Raw genomic sequence first — 20,079 nt, forward strand, 5'->3', positions numbered from 1 at the left:
GTTGCGTATTGCAGCTGTGTGTTCATTGTTGAAGCAGAATGGCAATTTTATGTCAGTTTATAGCAGCCCATTGACACAATAAGATCGTAGATAGAAACAGTGCAAAACAGCACAAAGTATGCGCTAGCAGAAAAATAGCAACTTTATTTTAGTCATCAATGCCAACAAACAAAACAACTTTCTTTTGATCAGCGCTGGTTTCTTCCTTGAAAAATTAAGAAATTGGCCTTGAAAGTGATTCAATCTGGCATGAAAAAGGTGTACGAACTCTGCATGTTGGAAACCCCTCATTTAATGGGTATCCTTTTGAACAAAGTCCCTCTCTCAAATTTAAAACTGTTTCTGAGTCAGGAAGTTAACCCTGTCCTGCTTTAGTTTGCAACAGCATTAACATTTATGATCCATGTGTGCAGTAGCAGAAAGCCATCATTGAAACCTGCTATTTATTTTGTGCAGATTATCAATGGGCTGCGCAGGTTCGACATTCAGTACCAAGGTGACCCAGAGCTGCATCCAATTCGAGACTACGAAAATGCATTTCTGGTCAGGTTTTTCTACAGCATGTCATTACTGCTCAATACCAAAGTAAGGTTCTCGTCCACATGGTAGCATTTGTTCATCTAACAATCACCTTTTGGCAAAATAGGCCATTATGAATTCCCAAAGGTTGACCTATGTGAATTTTGGAGATCCGATGAGAACATTTTTTGAGGGAAAGGTGGTGGGGGTGGGGGTCCTTGCAGGGAATGAACCAGGCGTTTGAATTAAAATATTTGTTGTTTGTGCAGGCCGAAGTACCTTAATATCTGGACTAGAGAGCGCATCTGATCATAAGCCGCATTCAATGCTATTTTTCAAGGAACATTTTTTTATTCTAGATTTATAAGCTGTACCTGACTAAAAGCCATGTGCCCACATTGAAACATTAAACATCCACAAAGAAATACTGTACACAGAAATAGTTTTAATAATTTACACTATCATAGCCTCTTAACATGCCGAATAGGCTGCCAGACTATTGATAACAAATACGTGTCTGTACGATGTCACAAGTAACTGAAACAAGTCATTCAACATATCATTGGAAGGCTTAAACTCCTGGGACTCAGGACATGATGATCATCTCATCTCATTAGCTGCACCGCTTATCCTCAGTAGGGTCGCGGGGATGATGATCATTTCAAAGTATAATCATCAGAGAAACATCACGATCAGTCTAAAAGAAGATAACCGAAAAACTAAAGCCAGCGTAACTTACCATTACATCCCTTGGCCGTCTTCAAGTTCTTTGAATGTCCGCAAAAATGGTTTCGTTACATCAAGGATGATCCATAGAATCCAAACGTGTAAAATATTTACTCCAAATTAAACGATAATGCAAAGAGATAAATACAAATCTGCCCAAAACATTTCTGCTTCGTTGGACATTGGTTCTTGTAATCAGTTTGTTTCGCCACATTATTTTCGTTTACAAATAAACAGACTCGTAAAATTATTCCCAATATGTTAGTTAGCCTTCTCCTTTTGGTTGACTCCTTTTCTATGATGAGGGTCTGTTCATGCTAATTTTATTCATGCACAAAGCGCAAAGTTACAATAAACTTGCGACTTCCTCGACACATGTATTCCTCGACACCTGTCTCACTCTTACTGCTCAGGCGCTCCTTGCGGCAGTTAGTAAAAATGCATAAATTAGCCGTGTAGGGAGTTTTCTAGTTTTAATTTAGAAAATTATTACGATTGAAACGAATTATTCTTCACTGCAGTCGGTAAATGAATTTGCCTCAAGTTGTTGCTCGTGCTCCACCATAAAGCTTTTTATTCTCTGAAGGATGCTAGAATTTCCTACACTGGTAAAAAATTTAACTTATCACTTTAATTTCTTTTGAGTTCTGATATGAATTACTAATCCCAAGAAAATTGATTCAATGAACCAGGCTAATTAAATGAGCACAAATATAGTAATTGTTTGCTGATGACACTGCTATCGTGGGAATTATCAGAAGTGCGCAGGAGGAGGAGTACAGGAAATTGATTCAGGACTTTGTCCAATGGAGCGACGCTAACCACTTGCACCTGAACACCACCAAGACCAGGGAGATGGTGGTGGACTTCAGGAGAACTACAACTCACCTGTAACTATCAAAGGAGAATGTGTAGTTTGTCCAGACCTACAAATACCTGGGTGTGCAGCTGGACAATAAACCGGACTGGACTACCAACACAGAAGCTCTGTGCAGGAAAGGACAAAACGGACTGTACGTCCTCATAAGGCTGGCGTCCTTCAATATCTGCAAAAAGCTCCTGCAAATGTTCTATGAGACTGTTGTGGCAAGCAAGGAGGAGAAAAAGGGCGATCTATCGATCGGCTCCCCTTTATATATGTACCAGTGACGCTTGACCAGGTCATGCCTCTTTGGGTGGGGTCTTAGACATCCGAGACCACCAGAATTCGGATGAAGGTGATTGAAGTTGCTAAACTTGTTAGAAAGCCAATGAAGTGGAATTTGCGTTATGTTCTGTACTTGAGAATGCCACTCCATCGACATAATTACGTATAGTGAGAACATTAATTTATCAATACATAGCCTTGGATGTTTTTACATTTAGACTTCATGTTATCAGATTTCATTATGGTACATGGTGAATTGGTACTTTCAGGAAATGTCCAAAAGGGAAGGCAGTCGTTCCATCCATAATCCAAAGTTCTGAGTTACTTGCAAGTACATTTTGTGCTGGGCTTATTTGCTCTACAGCCACATCATTGCATAAGCCGCAGGGTTGAAAGCTTGGGGGAAAGCCGCGGCATATAGTCTGAATTTCATGCTACTCACACGTGTTTTTATTTTTGCTTTATTTATCCTTCATTAAAAACAAATTCTTTCTTTGACGAGGAAACAGATGAAAGGGAATTTGACGTTTTACACACAGCCCTCATTGCTACCATCTTTGCAAGTTTTTGCGTCACTTTTTAGAATCTTGAAAACGGCTATAACATACATATCTAACAAAAGGTCTTGTAGTAAAACATATTGCCTGAAAGCAATACTTCTATAAAATCATGTTTTCAATTATACAGTCAAGAGTTTAACCCCTTAACGCTCCTGTAGGATTCGCTTAAAATATCAATCCAAAACGTACCTAGTAAATTAAATGGTGTTCTTCATCGTTTGGAGAATATGGATGTTTTTTTGTTTCTGTTTAAACCAAGGACTATAAGTTTTGTCCAAAACTGAAATAATCACTGTAATGCAACTAACATTTCTTAATCTAAAGTCGAACACCCAAAAAAAAAGGTTTTTGTTCTCGCCTGGATTTTTTTTTGCAATCAACTGTCTGCAGATGAGTGTAGCATGGGCATCTTCGCTTAAAAACAGACAATAGCCTGAAGCCTTATCTGGTACCTTGTCAAATTTGATCACAATCCAAAAAACTAAACATAGTATTTTACACATTTTTCTAATGGTAGGTTTAGGTGTTTCCAAAAGTGCTGATTTGGAGACGACCAGTTCACAGCCCTAAAAACTTTGTATTTGTGTATTTTACTTTGGCCAATTTTTAGACATATTGAGAGAGTTGTAAATGTTTGACGTGTTTTTCCAACAATTAAACACTGTGCACACTTGCGCGTAATAAATAACATATATACAAATACAAATGAACCCAGGTTTGCCTTTGTACATGTTTTTTTTTTTTTTTCCGGCTCTGATTTCAATACAGCTCATAAAATTTTACAAAAATATGTTGGTAATTGTAATGGCTAATCATTATGTCAATCCACATTTGAATCGGTCGGTGTTGGCTAAAGAATTTTGAAGCCGAATTGGTCATGATGGTTTTTTCAATACAGGCGCATATAGGTTATCAGGGGCTAAAAACAAAAAACTAACTTGCAATTTGTCAGGAGTGGTCTCAATCAAAAGGTCAGAAGCTAGCGGCTATATTGGAAGTCTTCTGATGAGTGTTTATTATTAATGGGGAGTTTTGAGACAAACAGACAGATTACGCCGAAGCTCGTCAAATGATGCAGGGATGCTTGTAGGCGATTTTTAAAAAATTATTATCTGTCAGCATTATCTTGTGCTTTGTCGTAAAAAAATTACACTCATAAATTCATTAAACTTTCAGGATTATTACCACACCATATTTAAGGGAATTTGTGTCATGAGTAGAATTTCCCAGAACTCTTAGGTGAGCTTTCCCATCTACGGGCATCTTGTTACAGACTGACCGTGGTATTTATGTGAAGAGTACATTTTGAAATGGTCGGCAAACTTTCCATTGATGTGTAGCTTGACATTTCAGTGTCTGGTGTCAGGGTTGATGACATGACAATAGAGCCTAAATGAAAAGTTCTAATGCTGGGTAATTAAAACAATGCAATATATGTAGAAAATCCATGCAAATGCTCCAAAACCCATTACATTTTAACCTGATATGAAGTAGTAGTGCCTGGTGTATCTGGGGATAATCTTAGCCTGGTTGTTAGCCTTGTCCGGACCAGGCTAGCTGAATTTATTACTATAATAACTGAGCCAAGGTGAATTGAACCTGCTGTCATGCAACCGACTAAAGCAGGGATGGCCAACCTGTGGCTCTTAAACCAGTTTCATGCGGCTCTTTAGGAGCTGTTTTAAACTAGTTTAAAGTGGCTCTTTGGGAACTGTAACATGTCATGCATCAAAAATATTTTAGCCGGTACTGTCATTTGCCTTCCCTACAGCTATATGGCACACCGACAATGTAAGCCTGTTTGAGTGACGTCAAACGAGCAACGAGAAAATATTTGCTTGACAAAACGTATTGCAGTCAATTTTCATGAAATTACCTCTTGAAATGGCAGCTTTTGGATGCAGTGAAACTGTTCATGGAAGAGAAGGACAAGGACTATCCCGAGCTCTTAGACCTCAAGTGGATTATGGATCTTAGTCGACATCGTAAGCCACCTGAACAGACTGAACCTGCAGGGGAAGTTAAAAATTCTGCCTGACCTGATGCAAAGTGTGTTTGCATTTGTTTATAATCTAAAGCTGTTTAAGGGGAATATTGAAAAGGGAGATTTAACACATTTTCAAACTCTTCTAAAAGCCAGTGAGCAAGTCACCACAAATAAGAAAAGAGACAGATACGCAACACTGATTGAAAACCTGAAAGTGTTCAACCCGGTTTTGTGACCCGGTTAACTGTCAAAAATTATTGATATCATGTTGGTGTGGTTATTTTTATCAGATCTAGCCGAGTAGAGATTTGTTTATGCATGTATACATGATTAAAAGATTGTTTATATGTACCCACGTGTATAATGTGGCTTTTTTGTAACAAAGGAAAAAGAAAAAGAATCGACTCGCCCCCGTCGACAACTATGATGTGGCTCTTGCAGCCCTTTGAGACTCTTTGTGACTAAGGGCTATATAAATAAAAATGACTTGACTTGACTTTGTAGTAACACAGACGAAAATTTGGCTATTAGTAGCTGAATGGTTGGCCAACCCTGGACTAGAGGCTAAACTGTCAGATATAACGAAATTGGGAATATGCTTAATTGCTGCTAAAATTATCGAGAAAAATTGTTCAAACCTCACATTGTTTATTTGCTGTTAATAGTGTCAATAAAATTGTTCAAACCAAACCACTGAAACACAGTGTGGTCTGACCAAGCCTAATTTTTTGTTGGGTTTTACTGTGTACCGCAGGGGTTGCGAACCTTTTTGACTTGGAGCCATAAAAAGCAATAATATATTGATTTTTTTTCCTTAGAGAGCTACACATATTTTAAGATTCAACATAACCGCCAAATCCACTCTCGAAACAAAAGCTAATAATTCCGATTTTTCTATTTTACTGTGTGAGGTTTTGTTGATATGTTCACATTTATGAAATAATAATGCTAGAGCCTGTGTCCGATATAAAAATAAATATCCCGCTTAAAGTTTGCCTCCCTCCTGCAGTTATCTAGGAGTGTTGAGGCTCATTTTGACGGTCAATTTTGACCTAAAAAAGGGTTTCAAGACAAGGTTCAAGCAAAGTTATTTTAGAACAATGTCATGAAATACTGCAAGCAAGATATTTTCAGTGCAGACTGTGCTTAGTGAGGAGTGGGCGCGTCCTGTCCTGAATATAGCTCGGCCCATACCTACTGTGCACCCAATCATATTGCTCTAGGTGCTCTGCTAGATCTTCTGGGTGAAATGTTTGTTTTGCGGCTTTACATTATAAAGTGTCACACCTTTTTAATCTCTTTCATGCCTGTATGTGCATCCTCAGTTTGAAGGTCCCATGACGGAGTTGTGCTCACGGAGGGATTTGGCCGGCAGCCTGGGTCGCTACTACCTGACCTATCCCGAGCCTGAGGCAGTCGTGGCCCGGTGTCCCGCATCCCCTCAGTTCCTGAACAGGAGCGGTCGAGTTGGTATCAGCTTGCGTCCGCTGGCCAGCTACAGGACCATTCTACTCCTCGGCCTAGCTTATGGCACAGGTGCCATCTTGTCGTTCAACCCTGTTTTCAGCACCCTCATCATCCTCATTGCCGTATTGCTGCAAGGAGTGGCCGCCGTGCTCCTCGCAGATATTTGAAAGACACATTAGGTCTCTCAATTTTAATAAAGTCTGCTTTTATTTTGAGTATTTGTCAGATTTTTTTACGGGCTTGAAATCCTTGCAAAAGCTTGAACTTTGATCTTATATTTTCAAGGATGGAAAAGTGCTTGCATTTTGGGTGAAGTGCTTAAAAATGCCTGAAATTTTTGTGTTTTTCAACAAGTCTGCTTAAAAAGCAGGCTGAAACGGCTATTTACTTTGCCACTGCATTTCTACACTCATGGTTAACGGCGGCTGGCATTAATTTATAGGTCTTTGTCCTATAAAATGACATCGCCACCGCCCCCTACTGGTGGGACTGATAAGCATAACAATTGTGCACAAAATGAAAAAAAAGGCATGAAACTTTTAAAGTTTGTTCTTCAGGGCATAAGCTTTAATTTGAGATGTGGAGCTCAGTTCTCAGTTTGACCACTGGGGACAGATTCTGGTCACAACCTCCATTATATGACATTTCTTTGCATTGAATTGAAATTTCTGTAAATTAACACCCAGATGTGGTAGAAATGTAAATTAAAGGTTGTTCACCATATACCTGGGCATGACAACATCATATTTAATGACGATATGATGGTAAAGCAGTGATACAGATTCTGCGGAATTTCCATTTTCCTGTGTTTAGCCCATTATTTCTCAATAGTGTAAAGTGGGGCAGCGGGTGTGGTTTTCCCGCACTGGGGACCTTCAAAACCTGTGTTATGCTATCGTCTCACTCTCTCAATACTGTCCAGCTGCATGGGAAATTAAACAGTGGATTCAGTAGTACAAGTGCACACTTGTGTGTTTTCTCTTTTCTTTCAAATATTAAAATAGAAGTAAGGTTTATTTTAAATTGTTGAGAACTTTAATTGTTAACTTAAATGGCATACTAGCTGTGCGCTAACTCTTTGATACACAATGCCAAAACGCCATATGCTGGTTGACATAACCAAATATCACTTACAAAAACCACCCAAATCACAAACTGATTGGGATTTTTGTGCTCCGTGCCAGTTGCACACTAGTGAGGCATTGCAATGTCCTGCAAAAGCTACCAAGAAACCTGCTGGTGTTGGTTATGTTTCATCATCTAAGGATCTTTTGGCGTTCAAACAACTTTGTGTTTTGCCCATGGGTATTGATATTGCTAGACAAGGTGAGGGCACTGGTGTGGAGGGTACACTGTTAGCTAACCCTGCAAATTTGCACAAGTCTTGTTAATTTAAATTTAACCATAAGGAAATCAACAACTATAAAGGGTTTATGCAGAATGAGATACCACCATGCACTGCCAAACATCACACTTGTTCGGCTGACCGCAAACTTGTGCAAACTGGCCAACCTGTTTGTTTCTCTTGCTACTTCATGCAGTTTTTCTTACCCAGTTTCATTGCAACAGACAGATGGATGCAAATGTTCCCAAATACGCTATACAGTTGGACACAGAGGGACTTGCAAAACTATCTCCTGGAGAGGATTTGCTTTGAAGCAAAGTACCATCTTACTTGCCTAACAAAGCTCTACAACAAGGCAAACGATTTACGTCATTTAAGATGATGAGGGTCGCTTTATTAGTCTTGCCTTCACTGAGCTGGTTGCTTTCATGGATGATGAATGTGACAGTGAATATGTTCCAATATCTTGTTTCTCTTCATTTCGAATAAATCTTTCGCTTGAGATGGAATAAGAGCTTGCTCTGTCCACTACACGCATCGGCCCGGTATTGCAGTACCTCCGGGAACGGTGCATTGGCAATGATCGCAGCAAGGCTTTAAGGCTAGGACCTTAGCTTGGCCTTTTGGCTGAGAGTAAGTGTCCCGGCTCCTAGGCTTTGCAGCGTATTATGAACTAACCGATAACGGTTAATGGATAATGAATAAAGAAGACAGAACAATAACCCTTAACCCCCACCCAACCCCCCAATAATCAAATTAGCTGACTTGGGTGACATGTATTGAAAACCACTAGAGCAACTAGGTGTATGTGTAAATAGCCATGTTCACACCACCAGACTAAAGAATCTATTTGCAGTCCTGCCTGATCTACAGGCAAACATTCAGGGAAGGGGCACTCTGCTCCCATTTAAACAGAATGTTGAGAATGTTCTCCTGAAAGCATCAAAATATGACTATGAAGCACTGTGCTAAGTCAGCGCTGCACAGCTATTCGCAGGATTTTGTTTGGCAAAAAGGGTGCGTTTGCTGGAACCTTTTACCCCTTGACTTTTATCATTATCGCACTGGAAGGACGCAGTATAAAATATCAAACCCAGATGCAACATTCAGTTGTGTCATTTTCAACTCATCAACTTGTCTTCAACAGTGTGAAAAACGCAAGGACAAATAGAGCAACACAAACATTGCGTCATAGCTGCGAACAAGAAATTCCACTTTCTATGTACATTGCACTGAGGATTCATGATGTAACTCACAACAAAGGTCTCATCAATACTGTACAGTCTGGGTTTGAGTGTTTCTTATAGCCGCTTATTGAAAGTTTTAACTGACATGGCCAATGGTGTCCGTCAGCAATTTCATATTGAGGATGTAATATGCCCTTGTAATTGCGCCAATCTGTTCACAATGGCACCTGTGGAAAACAAAGACCACAATCCTAGCTCAGCCACAGCAAAGGATTCTTTTCATGGCACATCCATCTCCCACATTCAGCATCCTTCACATGTTTTCCAAGGTGTAGATCGTGCAGGGGTGCTTAAACCAGACACTTCATTGAGATCAATAGCACCATTGCCTTTTCAGTACATTAATGTTACTCCAGCTTTGGAGGCCAATGCAATCGTTCAACCATGCAGTTGTAGCAGCCAAAAAGGAAGAATATCAATGACCGAACACTGTTATGGCAGAATTTTAAAAAGCATCTGGAACTAGAGAGTGGGTTTCTTGGTCAGCTTATGCTGAAACGGAGGCATGTGATTCCTACTCCAGCCATCATTTCCTTCATTGCACTGTTTATGGTAAACTCACATTCCGTTGTCTTGATCCGTCATACAATGGATGTCTTAAAGCAGCTTTGCAACAAACTCAATCTACAACAGATACCTGTTGTAGATCTACCACTGTATGTTATAGCCAAACAAACACAGTGGACATGGCCTGAAAGCCATGGAGAATCAGAGTTTAACATCAGGTTTGGAGGTCTCTGTATCAAGATGGCAATCCTGAAAATTCTTGGGGAGTGGTTGGATGAAAGTGATTGGACCCAAGCACATGTTCAAGCTGGCATAGCAAGCGCTGGGACTGCAGATTTTCATTTTCATTAAAACTCGTCATGTTCAGCAAGTGACTGCTGCTAGGTCTTTGGGATCCGCTCCAACAGGCCTATCAACAAAGCACACTGGAAGTTACGGTTCCATTTGAGGAATGGTGTCTAAAACAAGCTGAGGAAAGTGTCCACCTACTGGCTGAAAGGCCTGACCTTGGAGATCTATATGCTGATGTTTGTTCTTTAACACACCTCTAATGCCAGGTGACTCACAGTCAATTGTAAAGACATTATTCATCTGTGTAAGAATCATCCTTAAACCTATTCTGAGTTCATGTCTGGACCTTTGTTGTTCAGAAGAGTAGCAACCATTTTTCTGCCATTGCAATTGGCCACTTTACAAAAAAAGGTTCTGGAGGGGCCCTTGGATTGATTGAAAACCCTGCTGCATTGCGTACGTAGATGGATGGTTGCTACCCTGAAATAACAAAGGCATTTTGAACACTTGGGATTTGATCAGAATGCTTTGTTAAGAATACTTTGTTTATATTTTCACCTGGGGTGCCATTGGCTCAGGAGGTAAAGCGCTTGTCCTGGGATCAAAAGGTCGCAGGTCCGTTTCCCAAGATCCCGATAGCAGGTAGTTGCCTTACATGGCTGACGCTGCAATCCGTTAGTGTGTAAAAGGGAAAAGTGTGAAGAATATTGTAAAGAGCTTTGGGAGCTCTTCATTGACTTAAAAAGCGCTATATAAATGCAGACCATTCATTCAAGAGAGGGTGATCTTGATCAGTTCTTCAGCCATGAGAATCAAACAGTTCCCCCATCTTCATCTCAAGGAGGCATGTTAAAAGGAACAAAGTTAGATCTGGTAGAACTGTCTTAAGTCAATGGATTGATTTTTCAGAAACCACTATTGGCTATGTAGAATCTGTGTCTATTGATGGCGCTGCAGCTGTGCAAATGTTGAAACCAGGTACTACTAAAACTTTCCAGGCATATGCTGATAATGTTTTTGTACCATACATCCGATCACAGTTGACAGGAAAAAAATAGCATTGACATTGTTTGGGATGTGTACCAAAAATAGTCTGAAAGCAATGACAAGACAGGAGCAGAGTGGGGATCCAACGCAGGGTTGAACCAGGTACTCGAATGCCCCAAAAAATGGAAAGACTTCTTGTTAACCAGCTTGGTAGCCTAGATGGTAGGGCGCCCGCTCCAAACTGGGAGGTCGCTGTTCAAGTCTCGGCCGAGTCATATCGAAGACTTACAACATTGGTACTCATTGCCTCCCTGCTTGGCGCTCGGCATTAAGGGTTGGAATTGGGGGGTCTGGTCACCTAATGACTCCCAACACAGCAGTTGGATTTGAAATGGCAGCGTCCTGTTTGGCTGCGGCTGCATCCGCTCGCTACAGTTTAACTGTACGGGTCAGGTGTATCGACATTTTGTTCTGTGTGCATGGTTACAAAGAATGACAATAAAAGTAAATTCTTCTTCAATTCTTCTTCTTTGTGGAGAGAACTAAGGCGGAATTATTTGAATTTCTCTCACCTCACATTTAAAAAAATACAAACACTTCTCGGGAAAGAAGTCCATGTCACAAAAGGCAACACGGTCATCTGTTTACCTGTGGGATGTAATATCAGCCTCCTGGTTCGTTTTACTTACGAGAAAGCACTCGCCTGTTTATGTGGCAGAAGCAGCCAACAAGGGAGCTGTCATGGTCGCCTTGGCGACCGGTCTGCCCCACCCCCTGGGCACCAGCTGAAGCAGTTCAACTAATTGCGTGTCTGCTATTTAAGGCTGGATTGTGGGTTTTGCGGGTGCTGGCTCATTATATACCTTTTCTGTTCTGTATTAACTTGTCCTGTTTAGTTGAGTTGGAAGAAACCTGTGTTTGCACGTTTTTGTTCAGCCTGTTTGTTCTGTCTTGTCCCTGAGTTTTGGACAACTTTTATTTTGGTAAATAAAAGTTTTTGATCGTCACGCAATTGAGTTCTCCCTTCCTGCCTCCTGCCTCCGTTCTGGTCCGGTCACCCCTTCCACTCCCTGACAGGATTGTGCAAACTGTTGACTCTGATGTGGTTTGGTGCTGATAGCAATTTATCTGATACAGTAAGACCTCGGTTATCGCTGTTAACGGGGACCAAAATCCGCGAAGTAGCGGCGCACCTTCCAAAAAAAAAAAAAATATATATATATATTATTATTATTTTAATTATTATTCTTTTAGACCTGGTTAATGGGGAACAAAACCACCCGCAAAAAGTGAAAATCTGCGAAGTAGCGACGACCCTCCAAAATGAAGAATTTTTTTTTTTTTTTTTTTTTTTAGACCCGGTTAATTGGGAGCAAACCAGCCGCTAAAAGTGAAAATCTGCGAAGTAGCGACGCCCCTTCAAAAAAAATAACTCGCTCCGGCGCGCGGCCCGGGAGTTTCTTTTTTTTTTTTTGACCATTACAGACCGCGAAGCTCTGAAGCCGCGAACGTCGAACCGCGAAGTAGCGAGGTCCCACTGTATAGCCATTCACAAGGTTGCTTCTGCATTGGTTCCCACCACTTGTTCAACACTTCTGGCATTTCATTCTTTCACCGACTGTGACACAATATCTTCATTCTGTGGTCGTGGTAAAAAGACTGCCTGGGATACATGGCGTGTATACCCAGAGGTCACAGAGGCTTTCCATGAAATGTTGCAGATGCCACAAGAGTTGAATGACCACTCAACTTCTGCACTGGTGCGATTTGTCGTGCTTATCTATGACAGAAATAGTCCCTGGCAAAGTCGTTCTGAGACCTCCTCGACCGACTCACCCCGTAAAGCACGTACTGTGCATCAGGGACCTCCCCTGCTGGCAAGTCCGGGAACTTTCCTAGTTGGTCGGCCATTGTCCACAAGTCCTCGGCAGCGTTGCACTCACAAAAAAGGTGCCTCACCGACTCCTGGGCACCACAGCCAGGTCGAGGGCATGTCGAAGTCGCTGACATTCCTCGGTGGTGCATTACGGCTCTGACTGGGAGAACCTCATGAGCCACCATCCATGACAAGTCTCGTAGTCTGTTTGGGAGGGCAGGATGATTCACGTTGCTCCAAACCGTTGTAGGTTCGCCAAACGCAAGCCCCCGCACAGGACTTACTGTTGCTCGCCCTTGCACAATAGCAATAAGGGCCCTGTGGTTTTGTAAAGTGTGACATTCTTGTGTTTCCAAATCAAACTTCTTTAAAAAATCTCGAATAAAGAGATGTGTTGGTGGCAAGTTAAATGAAACTGGAATCAAACGATTGTTTGGTTCAAGCTTTAGCTTCCGCAAATATGAACCCATCCAAAACCGGGTCATCGCTCGACTTTTCGGGTTGTTGGGTGGGCCCACAGCGTTTTGGAAGTGGAGAGAGACATATTTGCTTCCCAGGAAAAGCTGGAGGTCAGGCACTCCTTTCCCCCCTTTTTCTTTTTCATTGTATCTCTTTTTATCCTTTCCCACTTTGAGCACCAGACAAAGCGAAAGATGGCTCGGTCCAGTTGTAACAGCACGTTTCTTTTGGGCATAAAAACTAAACTGATTGACAAAAGCAGTGGGAGGATGATCGCTTTGATGATTAGGACCTTCCCCTCTATTGTCAGTTTTCTTAGTGATCAAAAAACAAGTCTTTGCTTAACTTTCCTTGTCACGTCATCCCAGTTGGTCTCGCCTCCTCTTACTCAACTTCGTTCTACTTCGACCTTGACTTCAAAATACCACATCTAGAACACAGCGTCAGGGGAACACGTGTATTTTTACCTTCATGCAGTGTAACTTTGACTTAATTCACTTCTTAATTAGCAATTTTGAGCCCTGATTTTTGTGAGATTTTCTTGTGCGCGGAAAAGCTCTGTGTAGTGCGCAATTGCGCACACACGCAGCTTAGAGGGAACATTGCGCTGGATAGATTTTCTTGTGTGCTAAGAATGTGCGGGCAGTGCGCAATTGCGCACGCGCGCAGCTTAGAGGGAACATTGATTGCAACCACCATGAGTTGTTTCGTTGATGCACTGACTTGATTGTCAAACAAAGCGAGTGTAACCGTTTCTGGTGTCAGATACCACAGGTGTTTGGAAATTTTCTGAAGGGAAGCCTTAGATATTTCAGCAGTTATGTTTGAATATTCCACCAAAGACTTTAAAAGCTGCAAATCAATGCGAGGGCACTTGCATCAAGAGGTGCCATGATTCAGGCCTTTACGTAGATCCTCACAGTGAAGGAACACACCCCTTTCTTCCCTTTGCTCTTTGAGCCAACAAAACTCTTAGTCTTCTGGAATTGTCATAATGTTGAGAGCATTAGCATGAGCAATGTCATACAAGTCATCATGTTCTTCTTTGAACTAATTTTCCTTGGCTTTTTGTGTTGCTGTTTGTCGTCCTTTGTTCTTTTTTAGCAAACGCCATCTTGAAAATGTTTTTCAAGATTAGTCTGTCAATTTTGTGGATCTCGAATTGGAATTCTTGCTTTATTCCAAAATGATAATATTTCTTTCACTGTCACTGCGAAAGACACTTTTAGGGGGTTGCAATTCCAAGTGTTGATAGAGAAAGAAACACAGATACACTTCTTTCTTTGATCGAGTTGAAACCATGTTGTTCATGGGAAGTCCGCCTGCAATATGGATGAACATTGATTTAGAGAGTCTCGCCATTATGTTCCTTGACTATTCATGGAGATGTAATATCAAACTGTATTATCGTGTGACAAATGTATTTTATGCAAGCTGTGATCAGGAAGATTATGTAAGTGAGAAATGTTTGTACTGAATATTTACCTGATGCTGATCTTTGAATGTCAATCACTTCTTGGAAGACAAAGAAGGTCTGCCGGCCTTGTCTTCAAAAGTAGGTCAAGGGAAATTGTACTAGTTGAATTAGACTGATCTTGCTGAGCAATGACTTGTGGGTAATAGTTGTTTGAGATATAAACTTAACACATATGTGGCTTATCCCAGCATCTCGAGAACTCCCATTTAAGAAAACTGATAGAAAACACCAAACTCAGCAATTGAGCTACCTCTAAAATTTATTTTATTCAGACTAAACTGCACAGCGATTGTTCTTTTGTGTAATGGAACACAATTAGGGCGTAAAAAAGTGACTTTTTGCAACTTTGAAAATAAGCTCCACCCCACTGTAGACGTCTGCAGTTCATCCAGAGTGATCATGGGCCTCTTGGCTGCATCTCTGATCAGTTTTCTCCTTGAATGAGCTGAAAGTTTAGGGTTTTAGATTTGCAGTGGTCTGATACTCCTTCCATTTCAATATTATTGCTTGCACAGTGCTCCTTCGGATGTTTAAAGCCTGGGAAATCTTTTTGTATCCAAATCCAGCTTTAAACTTCTCCACAACAGTATCTCGGACCTGCCTGGTGTGTTCCCTGTTCTTCATGTTGCTCTCTGTGCTTTAAACAGACCTCTGAGACTATCACAGTGCAGGTGCATTTATACAGAGATTGCAGATTACACACAGTTGGATTCCATTTGTTATCGTCAGTCATTTAGATCAACATTGAATCATTCAGAGATCCTCACTGAACTTCTGGACAGAGTTTGCTGCACTGAAAGTAAAGGGGCTAAATAATTTTGCACAGCCACTTTTTTTGTTTTTTATTTGTTAAAAACGTTTAAAATATCCAATAAAGTGTGTTCCACTTCATGATTGTGTTTCACCTATTGTTGACGCTTCACAAGAAATTACAGTTTTATATCTTGATGTTTGAAGTCTGAAATGTGGCAAAAGGTCACAAAGTTCAAGGGGGCCAAATAGTTTTGCAAGCCACTGTAAATGAATAGTGTAACCAGGTCCGCTGAGGTGCATTAAATGTCCCACCTCGTGCAAAAAACACTCAATTGACCTCATATTTAGTTTTTGGGGGAATTGAACAGTAAAGCAAGGAGCATTTGAAGCCTGTATACCTTGTAAAAATCTTTTTTGAGCAAGTTTTATTACGCCAAACAATGCTTTGCTCAGCAATGATGCATGTTAAATAGCAGCAGCAACTCCATCTGTTTCACAATAAGGTTTTTTTTTAGTTTATTCTTGTACTTTATAGTTCTTTTGTTGTGGCACTGAAGATATGGAAATTTTGAGGGTTTTTTTCAGAGTTGCTTGACTTTAAAGTTGTTAAGTATAAAATAGTTTAAATGAGTTAAACATTTACAGGAGAGTGAAAAAGATAAATACTTTTGTAATTTGGTAGAATCATAGATTTTCTTTTTGTGCCTAATAATGGGTTATTATTGTTAATATACCTATCAAAGGACCACTCTTTTGCTCCTGCTTGATTCTTTTTTACTTTTTATTTTTACTTTTGTTTTTTTCCTACCATTTTACTTTTTTTCCTGCTTTTTCTCTTTGTGTGTTCTCTATGACCGTTTTTTCTTTTTTATCTTTTTTTTCTTATTTTGTTTTCTTTTTTCCTTGCTTTTTACTTTTTTTCTTGCCCCCACTTCTTTCCTTTATTTTTTCTTCTTTTGTTCATTATTGGGTTTTTTTGCTTTTTTGCTTTATTTACCACTTTTAAACAACACCAAAAACAAAAGTACCGTATTTTCCGCACTATAAGGCGCACCTAAAAGTCTTAATTTTTTTCAAAAGCTGACCATGCGCCTTATAATACAGTGCACCTTATATATGGCTCAATATTAAATCGCAAGGTCTCGCAACTTACGCAACAGCCGCCGACTCAATTTTCCCCCGAACGTGGAGTAGTCCGCGGTGTATGCTGGGATTTATATACCGGCGTTTCATTGGCCAACCAATGTGTCAATCATCATTTGAATCGATCGCTATTGGCTAAAGTTATTCGGAGCCTCGGATAGGCTAGAGGGCCGAAACAAACCCTGCAATTGGCCGAAAAAGATGTGTCAATCATCCGTTATATCGATCTCTATTGGCTGAAGTTATTCGGAGCCACGGATAGGCTAGAGGGCCGAAACAAACCCTGCAATTGGCCGAAAAAGATGACTGAATAGCAAGCTTGCTAAACTACGCCATTAAGAAACATGTTTCATTAGTCTGTATTTGTAAATATTTTACTCTCCTGGATTTACTACACTCACGGTTGTAAGAAGACCATGATTGCGTATCATTATTGAACGTGAGAACTTAGGTGAGCTATGCGGCTTTATATTATATCTTGTTTTAGAACGATCTTGATGTTGCTGTGATGAGTTGAGTGAATTAAACTAAATTCCAAGTGTTTATTGTCATATGCACAGTAAAGTTGCGAGTAAAAAAGAAAATAGAAACTAAGGAATGGTTGGCATTTCTTTAATCCCAAGACTTTAACCTTCCGAATGATATTTGAAATGATGCATTTGAGTGACATCGTACTGTCACCGCATCCGCACGTGTCTACGACACGTATTTGCTTCTTTGCAAGCTTTGGGAATGTTAAGGGGGTAATCAGTTTGACTGAATCATCTGACTGTTTTGTCGACGTTCCCATTGTAGCGCCTTATAATCCGGTGCGCCTTATCTATGAAAGATATAGGACCAAAAACTATTTTTTGGCGGTGCGCCATATAACCTGGTGCGCCATATAGTGCGGAAAATACGGTAATCCACCGAGTGAGACGATGCCCCATCGTCAGCCTCAGAGGGCGGCACCAGGAGTCCAAAAAGAACAACAACACCAAAAACAAAAAGTAATCCACCGAGTGAGCCAATGCCCCATCCTCAGCATCAGAGGGCAGCTCCAGGAGTCCCCCCCCAAAAAAAACCAAATACCAAAAAACAAAAAGTAATCCACCGAGTTAGCCGATGCCCCATCATCCGAATCAGGGGGCGGCTCCAGGAGTCCCAAAAAAAGGAAAAACCAAAAATCAAAATGCCCCCTGATGCTCCATCGTCAACATCAGGGGGCATGGCAGAGGCAGGATCCAGAGGAGACTGGGCCGACGAACGGGTGCCCCCTGGGCGACCTAGGCGGAGAGCAAGCTGGTCGGGATGCTGCCGGTGGAACTCCGTTATCAGGGAACGATCCAGAATTTGCAGGGTAGGGATCCAGGATCTTCCTTGGGCCGTAACCCTCCCAATCAACCAGGTACCGAAGACCCCGACCCCTCCGCCGGGAGCAGAGAAGGCGTCGCACCGTGTAGACAGGATCCCCGTCCAGTAGGCATGGGGCCGGAGGAGGTGCTTCCGGTACCAGCGGGCTCTGCCGGACGGGTTTGTTACGAGACACGTGGAACGTTGTGTGCACACTCATGGTGCTGGGCAGGCGGAGCCGAACTGCCGACGGGCTGATGACCTTGTCCACGGGGAACGGACCCAGGAACCGGGGAGCCAGCTTCCGAGACTCCACTTGAAGAGGAAGGTCCTTAGAAGACAGCCAGACCCTTTGGCCCACCTGGTAGACGGGACCAGGGGGCCTCCCACGATTGGCCCCGACTGAATATGCGTAGAGCGGCACGAGCCCGGGCACAAGTGCGGCGACAGCGACGGGCGTTTGCCAGTGCCAATGGGCAGGAGACCTCTTCCTCCTGGCTGGGAAACAAAGTGGGTTGATAGCTGTACACACAATGGAGATATGCCGGTAGATGAGCTGACCAGCGAGTTATGGGCATATTCCACCTACACCAGTGCAGAGCCCAGGAAAGAGGTTACCGGGAGACCATTCAGCGTAGGGCCGTCTCCAGTTCCTGGTTTGTCCGCTCAGACTGGCTGTTCAACTGGGGGTGAAATCCAGATGAGAGGCTAACTGAGGCCCCCAGAAGCCGACAGAACTCCTTCCAAAAGCCGGATGAAAATTGGGGACCTCGGTCCGAAACAATGTCCTTTGGAATGCCATGGAGCCTGAAGACATAAAGCTGGACTGCCTGCTGTTTCCTTGGTGGAGGGGAGTTTGGGTAGGGGCACGAAGTGGACCATCTTACTAAATCGATCCACAATAGTGAGAATTATCGTCATCCCCTCTAAAGCACGCAGCCCAGTCACAAAATCCATAGAGATGTGAGACTCTTGGGAACAGGCAAGGGCTGAAGCAGGCCGGCGGGAGGTTGATTAGATGACTTGTTCATGGCGCAGGTCTGACAGGCCTTAACATACTCTCGAGCATCCTTCGCCAAGGATGGCCACCAGAAGCGTCATGAAAGGAAACTAAAGGTCCGAGCTTCCCCCGGGTGGCAGGACAGGCGGAAGTCATGCCCCCAATGGAGAACCTCCGATCGAAGGCCCTCCGGGATGAACAGATGCCCTTCAGGACATGTACTGGGATCTGCTTGATCCCGGAGCGCCTCCCTGACCCAGTCCTATATGTCCCAGGTAAGCGTAGCAACCACGCGGGAAGCAGGTAGGATGGCAGCCGGACCCCGGGGTTGACTGTCCTCCTTCTGGAACTGACGGGAGAGGGGATCTGGCTTGACATTTCGGGACCCTAGGCGGTAGGAGAGGGTGAAGTTGAACAGGGCGAAGTACAAGGACCAACGGGATTGTCGTGGCACTTAGCCGAGCGGATGTATTGTAAGTTCTTGTGATCAGAATGGAACCGGAACCACCTCCAGCCAGTGCCGCCATTCCTCCAATGCCATTTTTACGGCCAACAGTTCTCGGTCTCCCACGTCGTAGTTACACTCAGCAGGGGACAAGCGACACGAAAAGAAGGCGCATGGGTGCATCTTGTGGTCCTCGGCCTACCTCTGTGATAAAAGCACACCAACCCCAACATCCGAGCCATCCACTTCTACCACGAGTTGACGTTCGGGGTCAGGCACCTGGAGAATGGGAGCCGTGGAAAAGTGGGCCTTGAGGGCGGTGAAGTCGCATTGGCCACTGTAGACCATCGAAACGGCTCCTTGGGATTAGTGAAAGCCGTGAGAGGGGCTGCCACTGAACTATAGGTCCTAATAAACCGGCGGTAGAAGTTGGCAAACCCGAGGAACTGCTGGAGTTTCTTGCGGCAGTCGGGGACGGGCCAGGAGGTGACTGCCGATACCTTGCTGGGGTCCATTTGACTCTTCCCCTCCGCCACGATATATCCCAAGAAGGCCACTGTCTTGGTGTGGAACTCACACTTTTTTGCCTTGAAAAAGAGCGAGTTCTCCAGGAGGCGACGAAGGACGAGCTGGACGTGCTGCGTGTGTTCTTCCAGGGACTTGGAGAAAATTAGGATGTCATCCAGGTAAACGAAAATGAACCAGTTAAGCACGTTGTTGATGAGGGACTGGAAGACGGCGGAGACATTGGTCAAGCTGGAGGGAATGACTACTCGTAATGCCCCGTAGGGATGTTGAATGCCATCTTCCA

The 20,079-nt window shown here is 42.6% G+C and overlaps 1 protein-coding gene and 1 pseudogene across 4 annotated transcripts in view; both read left to right on the top strand.

The window, feature by feature from the left end:
• smpd4 (sphingomyelin phosphodiesterase 4) overlaps positions 1–6,621 on the top strand; it is a 61,619-nt gene extending 54,998 nt beyond the window's left edge. For all 4 annotated transcript variants that reach the window (XM_088337383.1, XM_088337380.1, XM_088337382.1 and 1 more), the window contains 2 exons: positions 457–585; positions 6,265–6,621. In XM_088337383.1, the coding sequence (XP_088193509.1) occupies positions 457–585; positions 6,265–6,573 (438 nt within the window). In that variant the 3' untranslated portion in view covers positions 6,574–6,621. The remainder of the gene's footprint in view (positions 1–456; positions 586–6,264) is intronic.
• A 1,591-nt stretch (positions 6,622–8,212) lies between these two features.
• On the top strand, positions 8,213–8,330 carry LOC148363494 (U2 spliceosomal RNA; annotated as a pseudogene).
• Positions 8,331–20,079: the final 11,749 nt, after the last annotated feature.

The sequence above is a fragment of the Urocampus carinirostris genome, chromosome 6 (assembly GCF_059441175.1).
Source record: "Urocampus carinirostris isolate Australia breed hairy pipefish chromosome 6, RoL_Ucar_1.0, whole genome shotgun sequence".
Classification (NCBI taxonomy): domain Eukaryota; kingdom Metazoa; phylum Chordata; class Actinopteri; order Syngnathiformes; family Syngnathidae; genus Urocampus; species Urocampus carinirostris.